This window comes from Coturnix japonica, chromosome 2, assembly GCF_001577835.2.
Source record: "Coturnix japonica isolate 7356 chromosome 2, Coturnix japonica 2.1, whole genome shotgun sequence".
Taxonomy (NCBI): Eukaryota; Metazoa; Chordata; class Aves; order Galliformes; family Phasianidae; genus Coturnix; species Coturnix japonica.
The window spans coordinates 120,765,157-120,782,486 of NC_029517.1; the positions used below are offsets into that span (position 1 = coordinate 120,765,157).

At 36.3% G+C, this 17,330-nt stretch overlaps 1 protein-coding gene across 6 annotated transcripts in view; it reads right to left on the reverse strand.

Annotated features, from left to right (window-relative positions):
- Window positions 1-17,330, reverse strand: part of CSMD3 (CUB and Sushi multiple domains 3) — a 467,721-nt gene that overhangs the window by 359,130 nt on the left and 91,261 nt on the right. For all 6 annotated transcript variants that reach the window (XM_032442883.1, XM_032442886.1, XM_015856173.2 and 3 more), the window contains exon 4: window positions 695-889. In XM_032442883.1, coding sequence (XP_032298774.1) covers window positions 695-889 — 195 coding nt within the window. The remainder of the gene's footprint in view (window positions 1-694; window positions 890-17,330) is intronic.

The following is a 17,330-nucleotide window of genomic DNA, read 5'->3' on the forward strand; positions in this document are numbered from 1 at the left end:
TAATAATAGAATGTTATTTCCAAATGATACGCCCTTCTTATATGTAACTGCATTAAGGTGGTACTTGACAGTCAGCTCTACTCAACTTATTCTTTTAATCAGAATTTTATCGGGGTGCTAATTTCAGTGTGTATGTTTTTATTGGCTGCTTGACTGAGTCAAATGGTTCATACATATGTAAATGTTATATTCTGTAATGTTAAACCTGTAAATTCAACAGACTTGTTTGTTGTAAGATCACTTCCCCAAAATACTTTCCCTGTCATATTTGGTCATAGCAGTAATGACTTCTCCATTTTATCAGCTTAGTTCCTTTTGCTAATGGACTGTTAGATCTCACTGAAGGTCTCAGAAAAAAAGATTTACCTATAAAACATAATTACCTTTTTGTAATTCTGAAATTTAATTAAATTTAATTACATATATCTCCTGAAAAACAAACCAACAAACAAAACCCCATAATTTTACAAGGATAATTGGTGAAGAGTTAGCGCAGATATATACAAATAAAGCTGCAAGTGATAAAAAAAACCAAAAAACAAGAAACAAAACAAACAAACAAAAAAAAAACCCAAACATTTTTATTTCATCATTCACAATCTAAAAGTTAATAGTCAACACAGATATTTCAAGTAATTCAGACCAATAAACAGAATGTATATATATAAGAAAATTACTGTAGAATATCTCTTACCTCTGCAAATAGGAACAGGGAAGTCCCACGATGCTGTATTCACAGAGTTAGCTATGCAAGTAAGTTGAGGGTGGCCATCCAAAATATATCCAGTTACACAACTGTATCGGATTTTGTCACCAACATCAAATCTTGTACCATATAAGATACCCTTTGGTGGGACACCTGGATTGCCACAGGAGCTACTCTGTAATTCTAGAGAATAAATATTTATTATCACTTACAGTACTGTAATATGACAATATTCCATTGTGCTGAAAAATACAGAAAATGTAAGTTAGAATAACTGCTCAGACAAGGTGTCTTATTTATTTATTTATTTTAACTCTAAGCTGGGAAAAAAAACAAAACAAAACAAAACAAAACCTCTTCTTCTATTGAGCACACACTTATGTATCAAAAAAAAAAAAAAGGTAAAAAAATGAAAAAAAATTTAGAAAATTATGAGAAAATAATCACAATCATTAAACTCTAGCTACAGACACATCCTTATATTTTGCTTAAAGAACTGCTTACATTGGAGGAGTGAACAAAGGAATTTGATATTTCCTTGATTTTTATTGATAAAATAAATATGGTAATAAAAGCTGCAATAAAGACATGGAAAATAAGAGATCCAAATCAAGAAAAGTTTGAAACAAAGAACAAAATTAGTCAAGACAAAACACTGGGAGAAATTCTTAAGAAACATAAGACTTAGCGTGATCAGAAAGCTTTGACCCTTTTCATTATCTTCTTAAAAATAGAGATAAAGAGTATATTAAGACTTCTAAACCTTCTACTCATTGTGATGATGATTCAAAAGCAGATAATGTATTTTCATTTTGAACAAATACAAGTTCATTAATTTTGAACACATACAGGCACCTAACTGCATTAGTCTTGCTTTTTTTTTTTTTTCTTGATAGATAGCACCTATCTTCAGATTCACTGTCACACTCTACTACCCTGCTTTTCAAGGTAGGGTTTATTGTCTTGAGATTGTCATCTATCAGAAAACACAGAAACTGAAAGATCACATTTTTTCAGCTCTGAACATAATCTTGACTTAGTTGACATTCCAATAGTCAGTGATGGTCTGGATTCTTGTGAAGTATTTAAAATTGCAACGTTGTAATTTGGTTGTACTTCTTGATCATTTACTCTGAAAATTGTCCGAACTGATGTTTTTTAACTGTTTTACATTCTTTGTGTGTATTGTTGCTCATTTCTTTGTTAAACTGTCCCAGATGTTTCAATCTCTCTCCAAGTGGGAACGTTATTTGTCCTTGTTTTAGTTGTCAGTTATCTCTGAAATGCTTACAGCTCCTTCTAAAGGACCATAATCAAGATATGCTGTTTGAGTCCACATAGAATCTTGCTTAACTAGATATTAAAATTATAGCATGATAAACAGGAAATATGAGAAACTCGTGCAAAGCTATTCCATATAATCAGTTACTTGAATAAAACAAACAAAAAACAAACAAAAAACATTGTACATCAATAAACTGGTCATCTGTTTTTTTGTTTTGGTTTTTTTTTTTCTTTAAAATTAACGTGATGTTAGAAGAACTGTATGCATCTTTCAATATGCAAGAAATAGAAAACAAAGCAACTTTTTGTTGGAACAGTGAATGACTCTGAGAGGAAACCATATTCACTAGGCATAGCACTCAATTCAGTTCATTTATTTTATCACAAATTTGAATATTGCAGGATGTTGTAAAATCCTGTAAGACATCACTTCTATTTTAACCAAAAAAAAAAGAATTATGTTCTTTATTTTAAGCAGATCTTTTTTATCTCTGTTTTAAGGAAGTCCCACTGAGATTAAAATTGGTTTATTTTGTTTAGCTGCTTATAAATAAATACACTGTAAAATGCATCTGGATGCAGAAGATGGATCCAAGCCTTTCTGCATTTCATGCTTCTACTGATGGCAACATAAGACCTTAGCAACGGGATGCCCAGTAAAGCCAGTGACACACATTTTGAATTTTTCCTCCAGGAAATTTGGTAACAGTTACTCTGTCTGAATTCTAAAAACTTTTGTTTTTAAATTCAACACATCCAAACATTTTTTAAACTCATCCAGGGATGGTGACTCAACCACCTCCCTATGAAGCCTATTCCAGTGCTTAACTACACTTTCTGTAAAGAAGCTTTTCCTGACATCCAACCTAAATCTACCTTGATACAACTTGAGGCCATTTCCCCTCATCCTGTCACCTGTCACCAGTGAGAAGAGACCAGCCTCACTCTCACTGCAATCACCTTTCAAGTCTTTGAAGAGAGCAATAAGATCTCCACTCAGCCTTCTCTTTGCCAGACTAAACAGCCCCAGTTCCTTCAGTCACTAAATCGCTTCCATCTACTTTTAAACAATATTGAAATTTTAAGTTCACTGTGTGTTGTATTCTGAAATTTTAGACAGCTGTTCGGCAGATTTTTCTACCAAGTTTAGGGTTTATATTATTTATTATTGCATAAACTAGCCATTTTTAATCTCACTATGTTAAGGTCACTTTAGTTGCAATGTCAGAAATGTAGCAATGCATTTGCTCTCATCAGATCTCATCAGGTTTCTCCCTGACCAATTCTCCAGCCTGTCCCAGTCTTGTCAAATGGTAGCACTGCCTTCTGGTGTGTCAGCCAATCTTCCCAGATTTGTATCATCAACAAACAAACATTTTCTTCTAAGCTTCATAGCAAGGATATAATGAGAGACTGTCAATCACCTTGCTGAAGTCAAGGTACACAACATCCTCTGGTATCTCTCAATCTACTCAGACAGTGATGACATCATATAAGGTGACCAGACTGATCAAGCACGATTTCCCTTTGATGAATCTATGCTGACTACACCTGATAACTTTCTCTTCCAGTTGCTTGGAAATAGTACCCAGAACAAATTGTTCCATCACTTTTCCAGGGACACAGGTGGGGCTGGTTGCCCTGTAGTTTGTCATCAATTAAGACCAACAAATCCCTTTCTGCAGAGCTGCTCCTGAGCCTTTCACCACCACTGACTTATATCTGGCTTTGCCCCATCAAAGACGCAGAACCCAGCCATGGTTCTCATTACACTTTATTCAGTGGGTAATTGCTCAGCCCTTCAGTTTTCCAAGATCTCTCTGCAACTCATCTCTACCTTGGAGGGAATCTAGAGCTCCGTCCAATTTAGTGTTATCCACAGATTTACTTAGTATATCTTCAAGTCCTGTATCCAGGTTATTCACGAAAATATTAATGAGAACATTCTCTAAAGTGGATCCCAGTCAAACCCTGCTAGTGATTTGTTGCCAGACTATTGTAACCCTTTTTACAGTAACCCTTTCAGAACTACCCATCTGCTAGTTGTTCACCTAATGTGTTCTGTTTTTTTGTCCAGCTACAGGTGGGACTTTTTTCCAGAAGGATATTGTGAGAAACAATATTGAAACATTTGCTGAAATAAGATAAATTCTTCATCTGATTTCCACTGATAGACGAGACGTGTAACTTCTTCATAAATGGATGTTAAGTTTGTTAAACAGGGCTTTCCTTCTATGGATCTGCGTTGGCTGTGGCTACTGATTGCATTGGCTTTCTGATATTTTTCACGTAGATTTGATGTATGCAACGTATCAAAGAGCAGGGAAAAATACAACTAACAAATGCATTGAAAGAACTAACATGAACAACACAGATTTACAAAAACAGAATGAAAAAACTCCCTTCCTTTAAAGTCAATTTTCTTTTTGCCATAACTGAAAAACAAAAGGTATTCTTCCATGTCTTCAATGGATTTCTCACCTCAAAATGTAAGTTGGGAATGAAAATTAATCATTCTTGAATTCACATTTCTTTACAACAGTAATAGAAATAACAGACTGACTTATAACCTAAATTTTCCCTGATTTTTTTTCAATCTACAAGTTACACTGTTCAGTCTGAAGAGATTGTCAAGTTCTCATACATGTCTGTAAAAATGTAAGTAAGAACTGTGAGAAAGAAAGGTTGTATGTTTTTGTTGTTGTTGTAGTTGTTTTCCCTTAAGGGAAAACAAGGTAAAATGTCCCTATTTATTTATTTATTTCCTTATTTACTCTTCCTTTATGAACCAGTATATTTGCAGCAGTAACATCAATGAGGGACTCTACCATTCACTAAAGGTAATGCATCTAATTATACTGCATGCTTTCATAAAGCCATTATTTTTAAATAAATAGCATAATTTTGATTTTTTCTTCCTTCTGAAAATATTTTCATGAAATAAAAAGGGAGAGGAACATGATTTACACAAAGTAAATGTGCTGGGAGTATAAGAATATATTTTACAAGTGTGTTCTGAGAGAACTTTAAAGGTAGATTTTGATATTGAATCTGATTCTGTCACTAAGGAAAAAAATGAAGTAATCATTGCATTTTTCTTCTCTTTGTGTTTATACTTATAGCATTAAAGCCATATGTTATTTTCATAGAAACACATCAGTTTCAGCAGTAATTAAATTAGAACTGTGCTAATATCATACTTCCATAAGCAAGAGAACAAGAGCAAAACAAACAGCAAGAAATCATCCAGGATACATGGAGTAAAGTAATAACCACAGTACTGTGGCAATATTGATATTGTGCATGAGGCAAATGCAATACAAGAAATGGTCCAGTGTTTACAACATGTTCCTGTCACATCTGATGCACTGTTTTGAATATCTGTTTAAATCAGATGAAGGAATAGAACAGCGTTAGTGAACTGAAAGTGTACATAAGAAGACAGTGGCAATCAGTAATTCTACCATATAAGCACATATTATAAAACCATGTGGAATTAACTCAAAAATGAAGCTTCAAGTAAACTTCAGAAAATGTGGATTAAATCTGACATCTCTCCATCAAACATACTTCTAAAGTGTTACCTTATTAGAATGACAAAGCAGGTAAATACTGAATACTTAGCTAGTAGAGATGTTCAGTTTTGACAGTACTAGCCTACCTCATTTCCCAGTTATAAATGACTTTGATCAAGTACAGCAAAGGGAACAAGAAAAATTCCTGCAAGTATATTCATAACAAAAGGAAGACTAGGGAAAATGTGGGCCCTCTGCTGAAGGAAACGGGAGATTTGGTTACCCAGGATAGTGAAAAGACCAAGATAACGAATGCTAATAGACCTCAGGAACCCCATGTCCCAAAAACCAGACTGAAGGGCTGGAGCAAAAAAGATGTGTTCTTGGTGGAAGAAGATTAGTTTGGGGAATACTTGAGCAAACTTAACCTTTGTATGTCTCTCCACTCTGTTGGGAGATCATACCCATTAGTGCTGAGGAAACTAGCAAATGTGACTGTGAGACTACACTCTGTAACTTTTGCTCAATCATGGCAACAGGGACAAGTGCCCAAAGACTGAAAGAAAGTAAATAGAAGTTGCATCTTCAGGAAAAGCAGAAAAGAAGACCCAGGGAACTACAGGCCAGTCAATCCCTGGGAAGATGATGGAACAGCTAATACTGGAACTCATTTCCAGGTACATGAAGGAGAGGAAAATTGTCAGAATCCACATGGATTCGTTGAGGGGAAGTCACAAAATACCAAACAGAGAAACTTCCATAATGAAATAACCTGCCTGTTGGAGGAGTGAGGAGCAGTGAATATTATCTACTTAGGCTTTCATAAGGCCTTTGACACTTCCTCCCATAGAGAAACTGTTGAAGGATGAATGAACAGGCAGAAAAATGAACCAAAAACTGACTGAATGGGTGGATCCAGGGGCAGTGGTCAATGTTGCAAAATCTAACTGGAGCCCAGTTATGAGTGGAGTATTCCAGGAGTCAGTACTGGATCCAGTCCTGTTTAACTTCTTCATTAGTGTTATGAACAATGAGGTAGAAGGCACTCTCAGTAAATCTGCAGACTACACAAAACTTGAGAGAATGTCTGTTTCCACAGAGAGCTGTGTACTCCAGGACCTGCACAGGCTGGAGAGGTAAAATGATCTCATGAAGTTCAGCAAGGAGAAAGACAGAGTCCTGTGCCAAGGGAGGAACAATCCCAGGCACCAGTACAAGATGTGGATTACCCAGCTGGAAAGCACCTTTGAAGGAAAGGACTTAGGAGTCCTGGTAGATACCAAGTTGAACACGAGCCAGGAATGTGTGTCCTTGCAGTGTTCTTACTGCTAAAAGAATGCTAATGGCATTGTGCTCTTGTCTATATTAGGCAGCAAGTATATCACCAGCAGGTTATGAGAGGTTATTCTTTTCTAAGTATTGATAAGGCTGCACCTGGAGTACTTTGTCCAGTTCTGGAAACAGACAGGAGAGACATTTAGTATACTGGAGAGAGTTTAGTGGTGTTCAAGGGACTGCAGTACCTCTTTAATGAAAGGATGAGAGCTGAGGCTACTCAACCTGGAGAACAGAAGGCTTTGGGGTACATCATATAAATGTGTGTAAATACCTGAAGGGAGAATGCAAAGAAGAGTAAGGTAGACTTTTCAGTGGCGCTTGGTACAAGTGCAATATGCAGTAGGCAAGAACTGGAGCACAAGGTATTCCATCTAAATATCAACATTCTTTACCACGCAGGTGCCAAAGAACAGGTATAGTTTCCCTAAAGAAGCTGTGGAGTCTCCATCCTTCGAGGTCTGCAAAAGCTGCTGGACATGGTCCTGGGCAAGTACTTGGGCATGAGGTTGGACCAGATGACCTTCAGGGGTCCCTATCAACTGTAACCACTCTGCAATGCTGTGATTCTCTTTACTAATATCTACTTGTGTTTGATATTTAAAATCTTTATCTGCAGGAAATCCCTGTGTAGCTCCTGAAAACACCAGTTAAACTTCAATTGAGGAAGACCATTAGACACTACATGAAGTTTTGGAATGGAAGCAGAGATAGTAATAAGAGCATGTCACAGGCTGGCTCCATCTACGCTATTATGAAAATATGCAACCTAGCCATCATAGTGCCAAGACTGATGTACTGTGTCTGCACATATAGTAGTTATTCAGCTTTCCAAGTGGATGAAACCCACACAGATGCACCTGCCTGCCGTGCAATAGCTATGTAGGTAAATTCATATGTGAATCATAATGGGCTTGCTCCCCTGAGACTGGGAAGAGGTTTCTGTAATTGGAGAACAAAGATTATTTCAGAAGTGAGTATAATCTACAATCAAAGACCAGCCTAAAGTCTAAACCACATCAGTATTTCTTTGTTTTCTATAGCTATACATAAGAACATAATCTAATTTATGAACAGTTGTGGCAAGAAACATAGAATTATTTATTTTTATATACTTGTTTCCTCTGATTAGTGAAATTGACTTTTGAATTGTTGTAAAGAATAATCTAAAAAAGTTATGAATTAAATAATGATAAACTATAGACTGCCTAATCTGTAAAAGAAAGTATACATCAACTCTTCCATCTTTCTGTTGACAAAGATAATCTGATCAGTATGAAGTTTGATGATATATACATGTGTGAAATGTTAACCAACCATATCATATCTCTCATTTATTAGCAAAGGTTTTCTACCACAGGCCTTCTTGATAAACTGAGTTCATACTGAAGGAAGAAACCTAGCATAATAAACTTAAAAAACAAAACCAAACAACAACAAAACAAACAAACAAACAAACAAAACCACAAGATTTTCCTGCTGAAATGTATAACTGAAGATTTTAGAGTTGAATCTAAATTATAGGATTTAGATATGGGATGTAACGTAGACATATTACTAGATAGTGTCATAAAAGAGTACACAGAATATTGGGAGTTTTCCCCTGCTTAAAGGGACCTTATTAGAAGAGATTTGGGCACTATGTAGCACTTGAAAACTTCAGAGCTTTTGTATGACCTGTGTGAGTGCGAAAATATTTCCTTCAGTATAGGTCATTCTTAACATGAAATTTAATTATCTATCTATCTATCTATCTATCTATCTATCTATCTATCTATCTATCTATCTATCTATCTAATGTATGCTCCCTATATGTATCTGATGGAATAAGTTTTTTTATATGTTTATTCTTATATATTTATATGTAATTATTATCACAAACATTTTGGGCCAAAATGTTGTTGCATTAACTACCTGCTTTTATTTTTCTCAAAGGCCATTATCTTGTTCAATGAAATTTCCGTTTGGTTTCCAACATCATTGCTGGTACAAAGGATTCTTTAACATTTGTTTCAGAAAACTTGTTTACAAATTTACAGGTGTACTCTTGTACTCATTTTCAGATGTTTCTTTTTAGCCATTTTGACAAAAGGAATGTGGGCTTAAAATTATGTTTCCTTTAGAAGAACTTTTGTTTTTAACATTCTCCTTTAGAAGACTCCCACTCCGATGTAGTGGGTGGCATCCCAGTCCTCAGTAGGCAGCTTGGAACTAAATGATCTTTAACAATTATCCTAACCTAAGCTCTTCTATGATTCTATGGAGGCTGAATATTTATTCCCCCCAAAATCTCATCACATTTGTTTTTCCAGCACCACCACTTCTTAATAGAGCAGATATCTTCTTCCTTTTCTTTATACCAAGGTGTCCTGATCACCTTTCTAGGATGAGATGAAGGTGTAAAATGAGCTTTCTATCAGAAATGTTCGAACAAGAAAGAAGTTCAGAAATTCTAGGTAGGGGATATATGCATGCTTCTGCTTTTAATGCTACTCATCCTGGTAATTTCACTATGCTGAACTGAACTATAATCTTGTTCAAATTACTTACTTACATTATGATCCATTAAAGAGGAAAGGCAATGTAATCAAATTAATAGATAATAATGTGAATAAATAAACATCTGCAAGAGACTATTTATCAAGAGCAAGCATAAGGCTTTTGAATAACTTACGTTGCATAAAACTTTGATTTATATCTCTGATGTGTCCAGTCATATGATTGAGTACTACTTCAACATATAAAGTAGAAAATTATCCCAAAATGTCGACTGAAGGAGAAAATAAATTGCAACATTAATTTTTCATTTTTATTGAAAAAGTAGTATTGAGTCTGTTAAAAATTCTGTTTGATTTCCCTTACTTTCTAAAAAAAAAAAAAAAAAAAAAGAGCTTTATATACAGTACTCAGAAAGTTAAAATGAATATGTTTTCATTCATAGAAAAATTTGGTTTTCTTCAGATATATTTGTGACACTGCTGGAATAAAATGTCCAGTTGCTTATCAGCATCAATGTAAAAGTTAATAATAAACAGAGGGCTGTAAGACCAAACAAAGATGGAGTGAAGGGAAAAAAAATATTTAGACATGTCCAATCTTTTTACTTTTGACTTTCATTACCCTTAATTCTCAACAGAATATTCAGATGTAATTATTTGGTATGTTTTACAGCATCAGAAAATATTTTGTTTGTTTGTTTGTTTGCTTGTTTGTTTCTTATTTAATGATTAAAGCTAATCAAATATTTGCAAACAGAACTATATCAGTACCCAGACTTGGCTACAGTGCAAATATGATTTTTGCACTATTGTGTTAAATCTATTGTGATTTAAGAAGTACTTCATTAGGATGAATATTCTGTCTTCTACATATTTCTTATAACAAGAAAAATGGAAATGTTGTTATTTACTTTTAGTTAGATTAGTAAGTATATAGTAGTTGAAACTACTGAGTAAACTTTTGTTTGATTCTTCTATTCATTCTTCTGTGTAAATTGCCTCCTTTCCTAGTCCTATGATGCTTAGCCTTCTCTCACATTATCAACATTTGCACAAAGATTCTAGGAATTTAATGGTACAGAAGAAACAAACATATAACTTCTTAATCAGAATCCATATCTCTACTTTCTCACATTGTTTAATCAGAGAATTATAGGATGTCTTGGGTTAAAAGAGACTTCAAAGATCATCAAGTTCCAAACACCCTGCCATAGGCAGGATTGCTAACCGCAACATTGATTACTAGATCGCTTTGCCCAGGGCCCCATACAACTTCGCCATGAACATCTCCAGGACAGGGTATCTACAGCCTCTCTGGGCAACGTATTCCTGCACCTCTCTGTGAAAAACTTCCCCCAACATGTAATCTAGATATCTTCTTCTTCAGAATAAAAACAATTTCCTCTTGTCCTACCATTATCTACCTATGTAAAAGTTGTTCTCCCTCCAGATTACAGTAGTCCTTTAAATATTGGAAGCCCACAATAATTGTTCCAGATCCTTCTTTTTTCCAGACTGAACATGACAAGATTCTTGAGTCTGTTTTTACAGGATAGGTGACCCAGCGCTCTGATCATCTTGATGGCCCTCCTCTGAACCCAGTCCAACAGCTCTACATCTTTCTGCTGTTTGGAGTCCCAGACCTGGAAACAGCACTCCAGGTGAGGCCTAACGAAGGCAGAGTCTTCTTGTCTTGCTGTCCACCTCTCTTTTCATGCAGCCCAGGATACCATTGGTGTTTCAGGCTGAAAGAGCATGCTGTTGGCTCACGTTACATTTTTCATCTACTACCTCCTACAGTGACTTAAATACAAAGACTGCTTTGAAAGTAATGTCTCTCATCTTCTTATCCACAACATCTGAGGCAAATGTTGGGGGTATGGCAGTAAAGGCTGAGCCTTCCCATCAATATTGTTACATTTTGTTGCCATGTGACAGATGGTATACAAAGAGCAGTCTGACAAAATGTTGTTTGTCATGGATGAGCAAATGAAGCAAAAGCATATAACTAAATTTCTCCATAAAGTAAAGATTGAACCAATTGATATTAACTACCAACATGGAAGAGAATTCAAGTTCCGGATGGCCATGCAGATTTTTAGAAGCTCGTCATGGTAGCTCTTGTTCATCACTGAGGAAAATATGTCAACAAGATGTCACTGGTATAAAGAAAATTAATAAAGGATCCAATTTGTGGAACAAATCCATTCACTCATGCTTATATTGGCTTTCCTTCATATTCTTTTTGGTTATCTACTTTCTACAGTGATAATCATGTCAGCTTCAAGTCATTTTAAATAATCTGAGTTTTGAGACAGAGTAAAGGATGGTGGCACAATTACTGGCACAACTGAAATGCTTACAAAGCATATTTTTTTGTGAAAGACTTTTGGTAGCTTAAATTCTCAGTCCTTAAATAATGACTGGTTATCTTCAGTGCTGATCATATAATGAGATGACATACATTACCCACCTGCCTTTGAAAGAAGAAGGCATTTTAGGATTTATTTATGTAATGGTATGTAACTGAAATTAACAAAGGAAAGGTTTTAGTCAAGTCTAAATTTTACATTATGCAAGTAATAGTCAGATAAAAAATACAGTTCTCAAGGAAACCCTGCAAACAGTGCTTCTCATTCCACTCCTCTTTTCACTAGTTATCATATAGAGTTTGAAATGGATAAAAATGAGTTTCTGCAAACTAAATCCTCTTTTACTCCAGAATCACTACCTCACAGTCAGAACAAGCATAGTATTTATACAGTGCCATGACTACTCTGGAACAGATATTATGCTTTTCTTCTTATGTCAACAGTTTCCCTTTTTCCCAGATATACCTCTTTTTTTTTTTTTTTTCCCCTTTTTTTTTTTTTTTTTTTTTTTTTCTCTAGACTCATCTTTGTCTAAAATTGTTTCACTAAAGACCAGTTTTAAAAAATCACTGATAAGTATTAATATTTAAAATGAAACATTATAAGGACACTGTGTAAAACTAATGCATTTTATTTCTAAGCAGGCTGGCAGAACAAATAATTTATATTACAGTTAGCCAGAACATATAATTTAATATCGATACTGTTAGGAAAGGGTCAAGAAATTTCTAAACGTTCCTTGGAGTTAGTTTTCTCGTTCTTTTTTAATATAAAAATATTGTCATCATTAAATTACAATTCAGTGCTATCTCTACTGAGAAAAAAAAAAAAAAAAAAAAAAAAAAGCTAAGTAGAATTATGTCAAACAGTTCCAGCAGCAATCTGTGTGACTGTAGAGTGCTGAGATTATTATCTCTCACATCAGTATGCTTCATTTACTGTAGCTAGCTATCCATTCTGCTGACACAATGTTTCCATGGGAAATAGCAACAGATTTTGAGGAAGTATCCCTGAAGTAAAGTCTATTTCTTATTCTATATGTGAATACATACATGTTCCAGGCATGTTTAATAGGACATAAAATTATGAAATATAGTCAAAGCAGAAGAAGCAGAGGTCCGCTAGGAGGAACAGGAGCAGTCCAACTGTATCTCTATGTATGTTGTTACAGACTGTCTGCCTGGCATTCTGCCTTTTTTCTTCAATGATAAATGTTGACAGTCCTTGTATTTAATTATGAGGGATTTTTTTTTTTCCTTCCTCTAGAACACTTATAGAATCACAGAATCATGGAGGTTGGAAGGGACTTCAGACAATCACCTAGTCCAACCTCCATCTATTGCAGGGGAAAGGAACTAGATGATCTTTAAGATCCCTTTCAACCCCAAATATTCTATTATTATGTTTGTTCTTCATTTCATTTTATGTATTTCTCAGAACAGTCATCCCTTGAATGACATCAGAAAACAGAGTCTAGGTTTAGATGTGACACATGAAAATCCTAAAACTCTTTTATTTATTTATTTGTTTGTTTATTTATTTATTTATTTATTTACAGAGCCAGTCAACCTAATTTATATTTTAAGATGCCATCCAAATAATAGAATTACAGAATCATAAAAATTAGAAGGACCAACAAGACCATCTAGTGCAGCTGTCAACCCATGTCTGTGGCTGTTCTAAACCGTGTTCCTCAGTTCAGTATCTACCCTTTTCTTGAAAACCTGCAATATCTACCTTTTCCTTGAGGAGTCATAGATGCCATCTATATGAACTTCAGTATGGCCTTTGCCTATGATGGAGAGCAATAGTTAATAGCTCAGTGCCTGGATGGAGATCAGTGGTGTCCCTCAAGAATCAGTAGTGGGACAGATGTTCTTTAATAAATCATCAGTGACATTAAAAGTGGGACTGAGTGCACCCTCAGCAAGACTGCAAATGACACTAAGGTGTGGTCTACAGGGTTGAGGGACAGGATGCTATTGAGAGAAAACTATGTAGGCTTAAGCAGTGGGCTCAGGTCCCACTGTAATGTCCAATAAATCCAAAAGCAAGATCTTGCATCTGGGTTGCAGCAACATCCACTAACAGTGCAAGCTGAGGAATGTAAGGATGGAGAACAGTCCTATCTAAAAGGACTTGGAGGTACTGGTAGATGGCAAGCCAGACATGAACCAGCAATGTGCCCTTGTATCCCATAAGAACAGATGTATTATGGGCTGCATGAAAAGAAATGTGATCAGCAGGTGATCCTGCCCTTCCACTCTGTGCTAGTGAGATGTCAGCTGGAATTTCACAACCAGATCCTCAGTACAGATGAGACAGGGACCTTTTGGAACCAAGAGAGAACCACAGAAACGATCCTCCCTATAAGGACAGGCTGATCAGCATGGAGAAGATAAGGTTCTGCAAAGACATATTAGTGTCCTTCCAGTATCTAAGAACAAAGGGAGAGGATTCTTCAGCAAGATGAGCAGAAATTGCTTCAGACTAAAACAGGAAAGCTTTGGACTAGATAAAAATTTTTTACAATATAAATGATGAAGCAGTGGAACTCATTGCTCAGAGTTGTGGTGTATACCCTATTCTTGGAGACATTCATCGTCAGACTTGTCATGGTTTTATGATTTGTCATCAGTATTCTACCTCACAACATCATGCAGTACACTGTAAGTTAAAGAGTTAATGCTACGGTTTTGTTCATTGCTGATATTACCAGTATCTTGGTCTCAGAAGAGAAGAATTAACTACAGCCCCCAGAAGCCTTCATTTTTCATTTCCTGTTTCCATTCTGAGAGAAATAAAATTGAATGGGAGTCATGAGACTTCTCTCTTTGTTCCCTGTCTGTATTGCCTACCGCTTTAAAGGAATGACTTCAGTTTTGGAAACTCATTCATTTTATTTTATTTATTAACTTCAATTCCAATTATACTGTATTATCTCACATTCTGCTGTTATATTTAATAAGGCTTTTCATTAGCTAGTTGCCTCTGTTTTTGTCATCTAGGCCCATCTCCCTACCTTTGCCCTTCTCCCACCCCAGTCTTTTCCCTGAGTGTAGGACTGTGGGCCCTTTCTCTCCCTTGCCATGGAAGTAGGCCAACCCAGGATGAACTGTGACAAGACTAGACTTTGAGAAATCTGATATAGGTTCTCATTTATTACAAGGGAGTTTGACTAGATGACTAGAAGTTTCCTTCTAACTCAAATGATTCTATGGTCCCGGAGAGTTATTCATTTACTCTTAGTGATTAATTGCATTAAATGAAAATGATTTATTAGCATTCACAGAATCACAGAATTGTAGGGATTAGAAGGGACCTCTAGAGATCATTGAGTCCAACCCCCCTGCCAAAGCAGGCTCCCTACACCACGTCACACAGGTAGGCGTCCAGGAGGGTCTTAAATATCTCCAGAGAAGGAGACTCCACCACCCCCGTGGGCAGCCTGTTCCAGTGCTCTGTCACCCTCACTGTAAAGAAGTTCTTCCGCACATTCATGCGGAACTTCCTATGCTGAAACTTCAGCCCATTACCCTTAGTCCTGTCCCCACACACTACTGAAAAGAGACCAGCCTCACCACTATGGCTCCCACACCTCAGGTATTTATAAACCTGGATCAAGTCCCCTCTCAGCCTTCCTTTTTCAAGGCTAAACGGACCCAGTTCCCTAAGTCTCTCCTCATAGGGAAGATGCTCCAGGTCCTTCACCATCTTAGTGGCCCTCCACTGGACTCTTTCCAAGAGATCCCTGTCTTTTTTGTACTGGGGAGCCCTGAGCTGGACACAGTATTCCAAATGAGGCCTCACCAAGGCAAAGTAGAGGGGGAGAATCACCTCTCTCGACTTGCTGGACACGCTTTTTTAATGCACCCCAGTATGCCATTGGCCTTTTTGGCTACAAGGGCACACTGCTGGCTCATGGCCAATCTGTCATCCACCAGGATGCCCAGGTCCTTCTCAGCAGAGCTCCTCTACAGCAGGTCTTCCCCCAGCCTGTACTGGTGCATGCAATTATTTCTACCCAGGTGCAAGACTCTACACTTGCTTTTGTTAAACCTCATCCGATTTCTTACTGCCCAGCTCTCCAGCCTGTCCAGGTCTCGCTGAATGGCAGCACAGCCTTCAGGTGTGTCAGCCAATCCTCCCAACTTCATGTCATCAGCAAACTTGCTGAGGGTGGTCACTATCCCCTTATCAAGGTCGTTGATGAAGATGTTGAACAAGACCAGACCTAGTACAGACCCCTGGGGGACGCCGCTAGTTACAGGCCTCCAGTCAGATTCTGCACCACCACCAACAACCCTCTGCACTCTTCCAGTCAGCCAATTCTCAACCCACTTCACTGTCCACTCATCTATCCCATACTTCTTCAGCTTTGTTATACAGATGTCATGGGGGACAGTATCAAAAGCCTTAAATTAAGCCTTAAATTCCATTGATTTGTAAGCATACACTAGTTCTTTTACATTTAAAAGATATTTTGCAAAACATAACAGACAAAGCAAATATTTCTAATGACCTAGAAATATGTTAAATTGTCTAGTAGAGAGCACTTACAAAAATGAAGCTACTGTATGTATGGTGTACTTATGAACAAGTGATTTTTTCTAATGCCACCAAGTTGAATGAAAGTATTATCTTTTGTAAATCATCATGAAAGTGCTCTTCCTTTTTTTTTTTTTTTTTTTTTTTTTTTTTTTTTTTTCCTGCTGTTATTTTATATTTATATTAATATTTGGAACAGCCATGGGGGATAAATCCATTGAAGATCTGAGAGTCAAAAGATTGCCAAATGCTGTGTAATCTAAATTTTAGACATCCATTTCCCATGACAGAATCTAAAAATATGCATTCTATGTCTCAGCTCCACTTACACAATGGAAAACTAAGACAGTTCAGATTTGGATTTTGAACATGAAAATAAACAGAAATAGCTTGTGGGTAAAAATTAAGCTTAAAGTATGCTTTTCATTCCTATGTCAGCTTGGAGATTGAAACTACATAAATAGCTAGTTAAAGATGCAAGATGCAAACTAATCTATTCCTGAGAGCCATTGTCAAGACAAGGTTAAAATCCTTCTGTTCTAAGGTCTTTCTTAAAACACATTCCACAATTCTTAGGCTTGGACAGTCTCCCACATAATGATTGGGAACTGTATCAAGATGATAATTAATACAAACAGAAAATGTGATGGGGAATGAGTATTCTGACAATTTAATGGTGCAGATGATATCTTCTAGGGTTTGCACGCATACTACTGACATGTTCAGTTCAAGAGAATATGCAGAACACAAGTGATTAAGTCAGTGATACAAAAATGTGTTTCCATCCGCTCAAAACAGGATCCTTGTTAATTATAACCCCTGGCACTATACTTATAGAGATCAAAGTAGGATCACTGTTTTATTTTTCATTTTGCTGCAGTCCCAAAAGGAAGATGTGCCGTGGGAGGAAAAAAGATATTCCAGGAGATGGAGACTGTAAAATACTTTGCAAATCATGGTTATTAACAGTTGAACCAGAAGGAAAGTCTCTGCCATAGACACTTGAAATTGAATTATCAGGAAAATGTGTCTTTGTCTGGATAGATACTTGTGTTTTATTGTCATTGTTAAT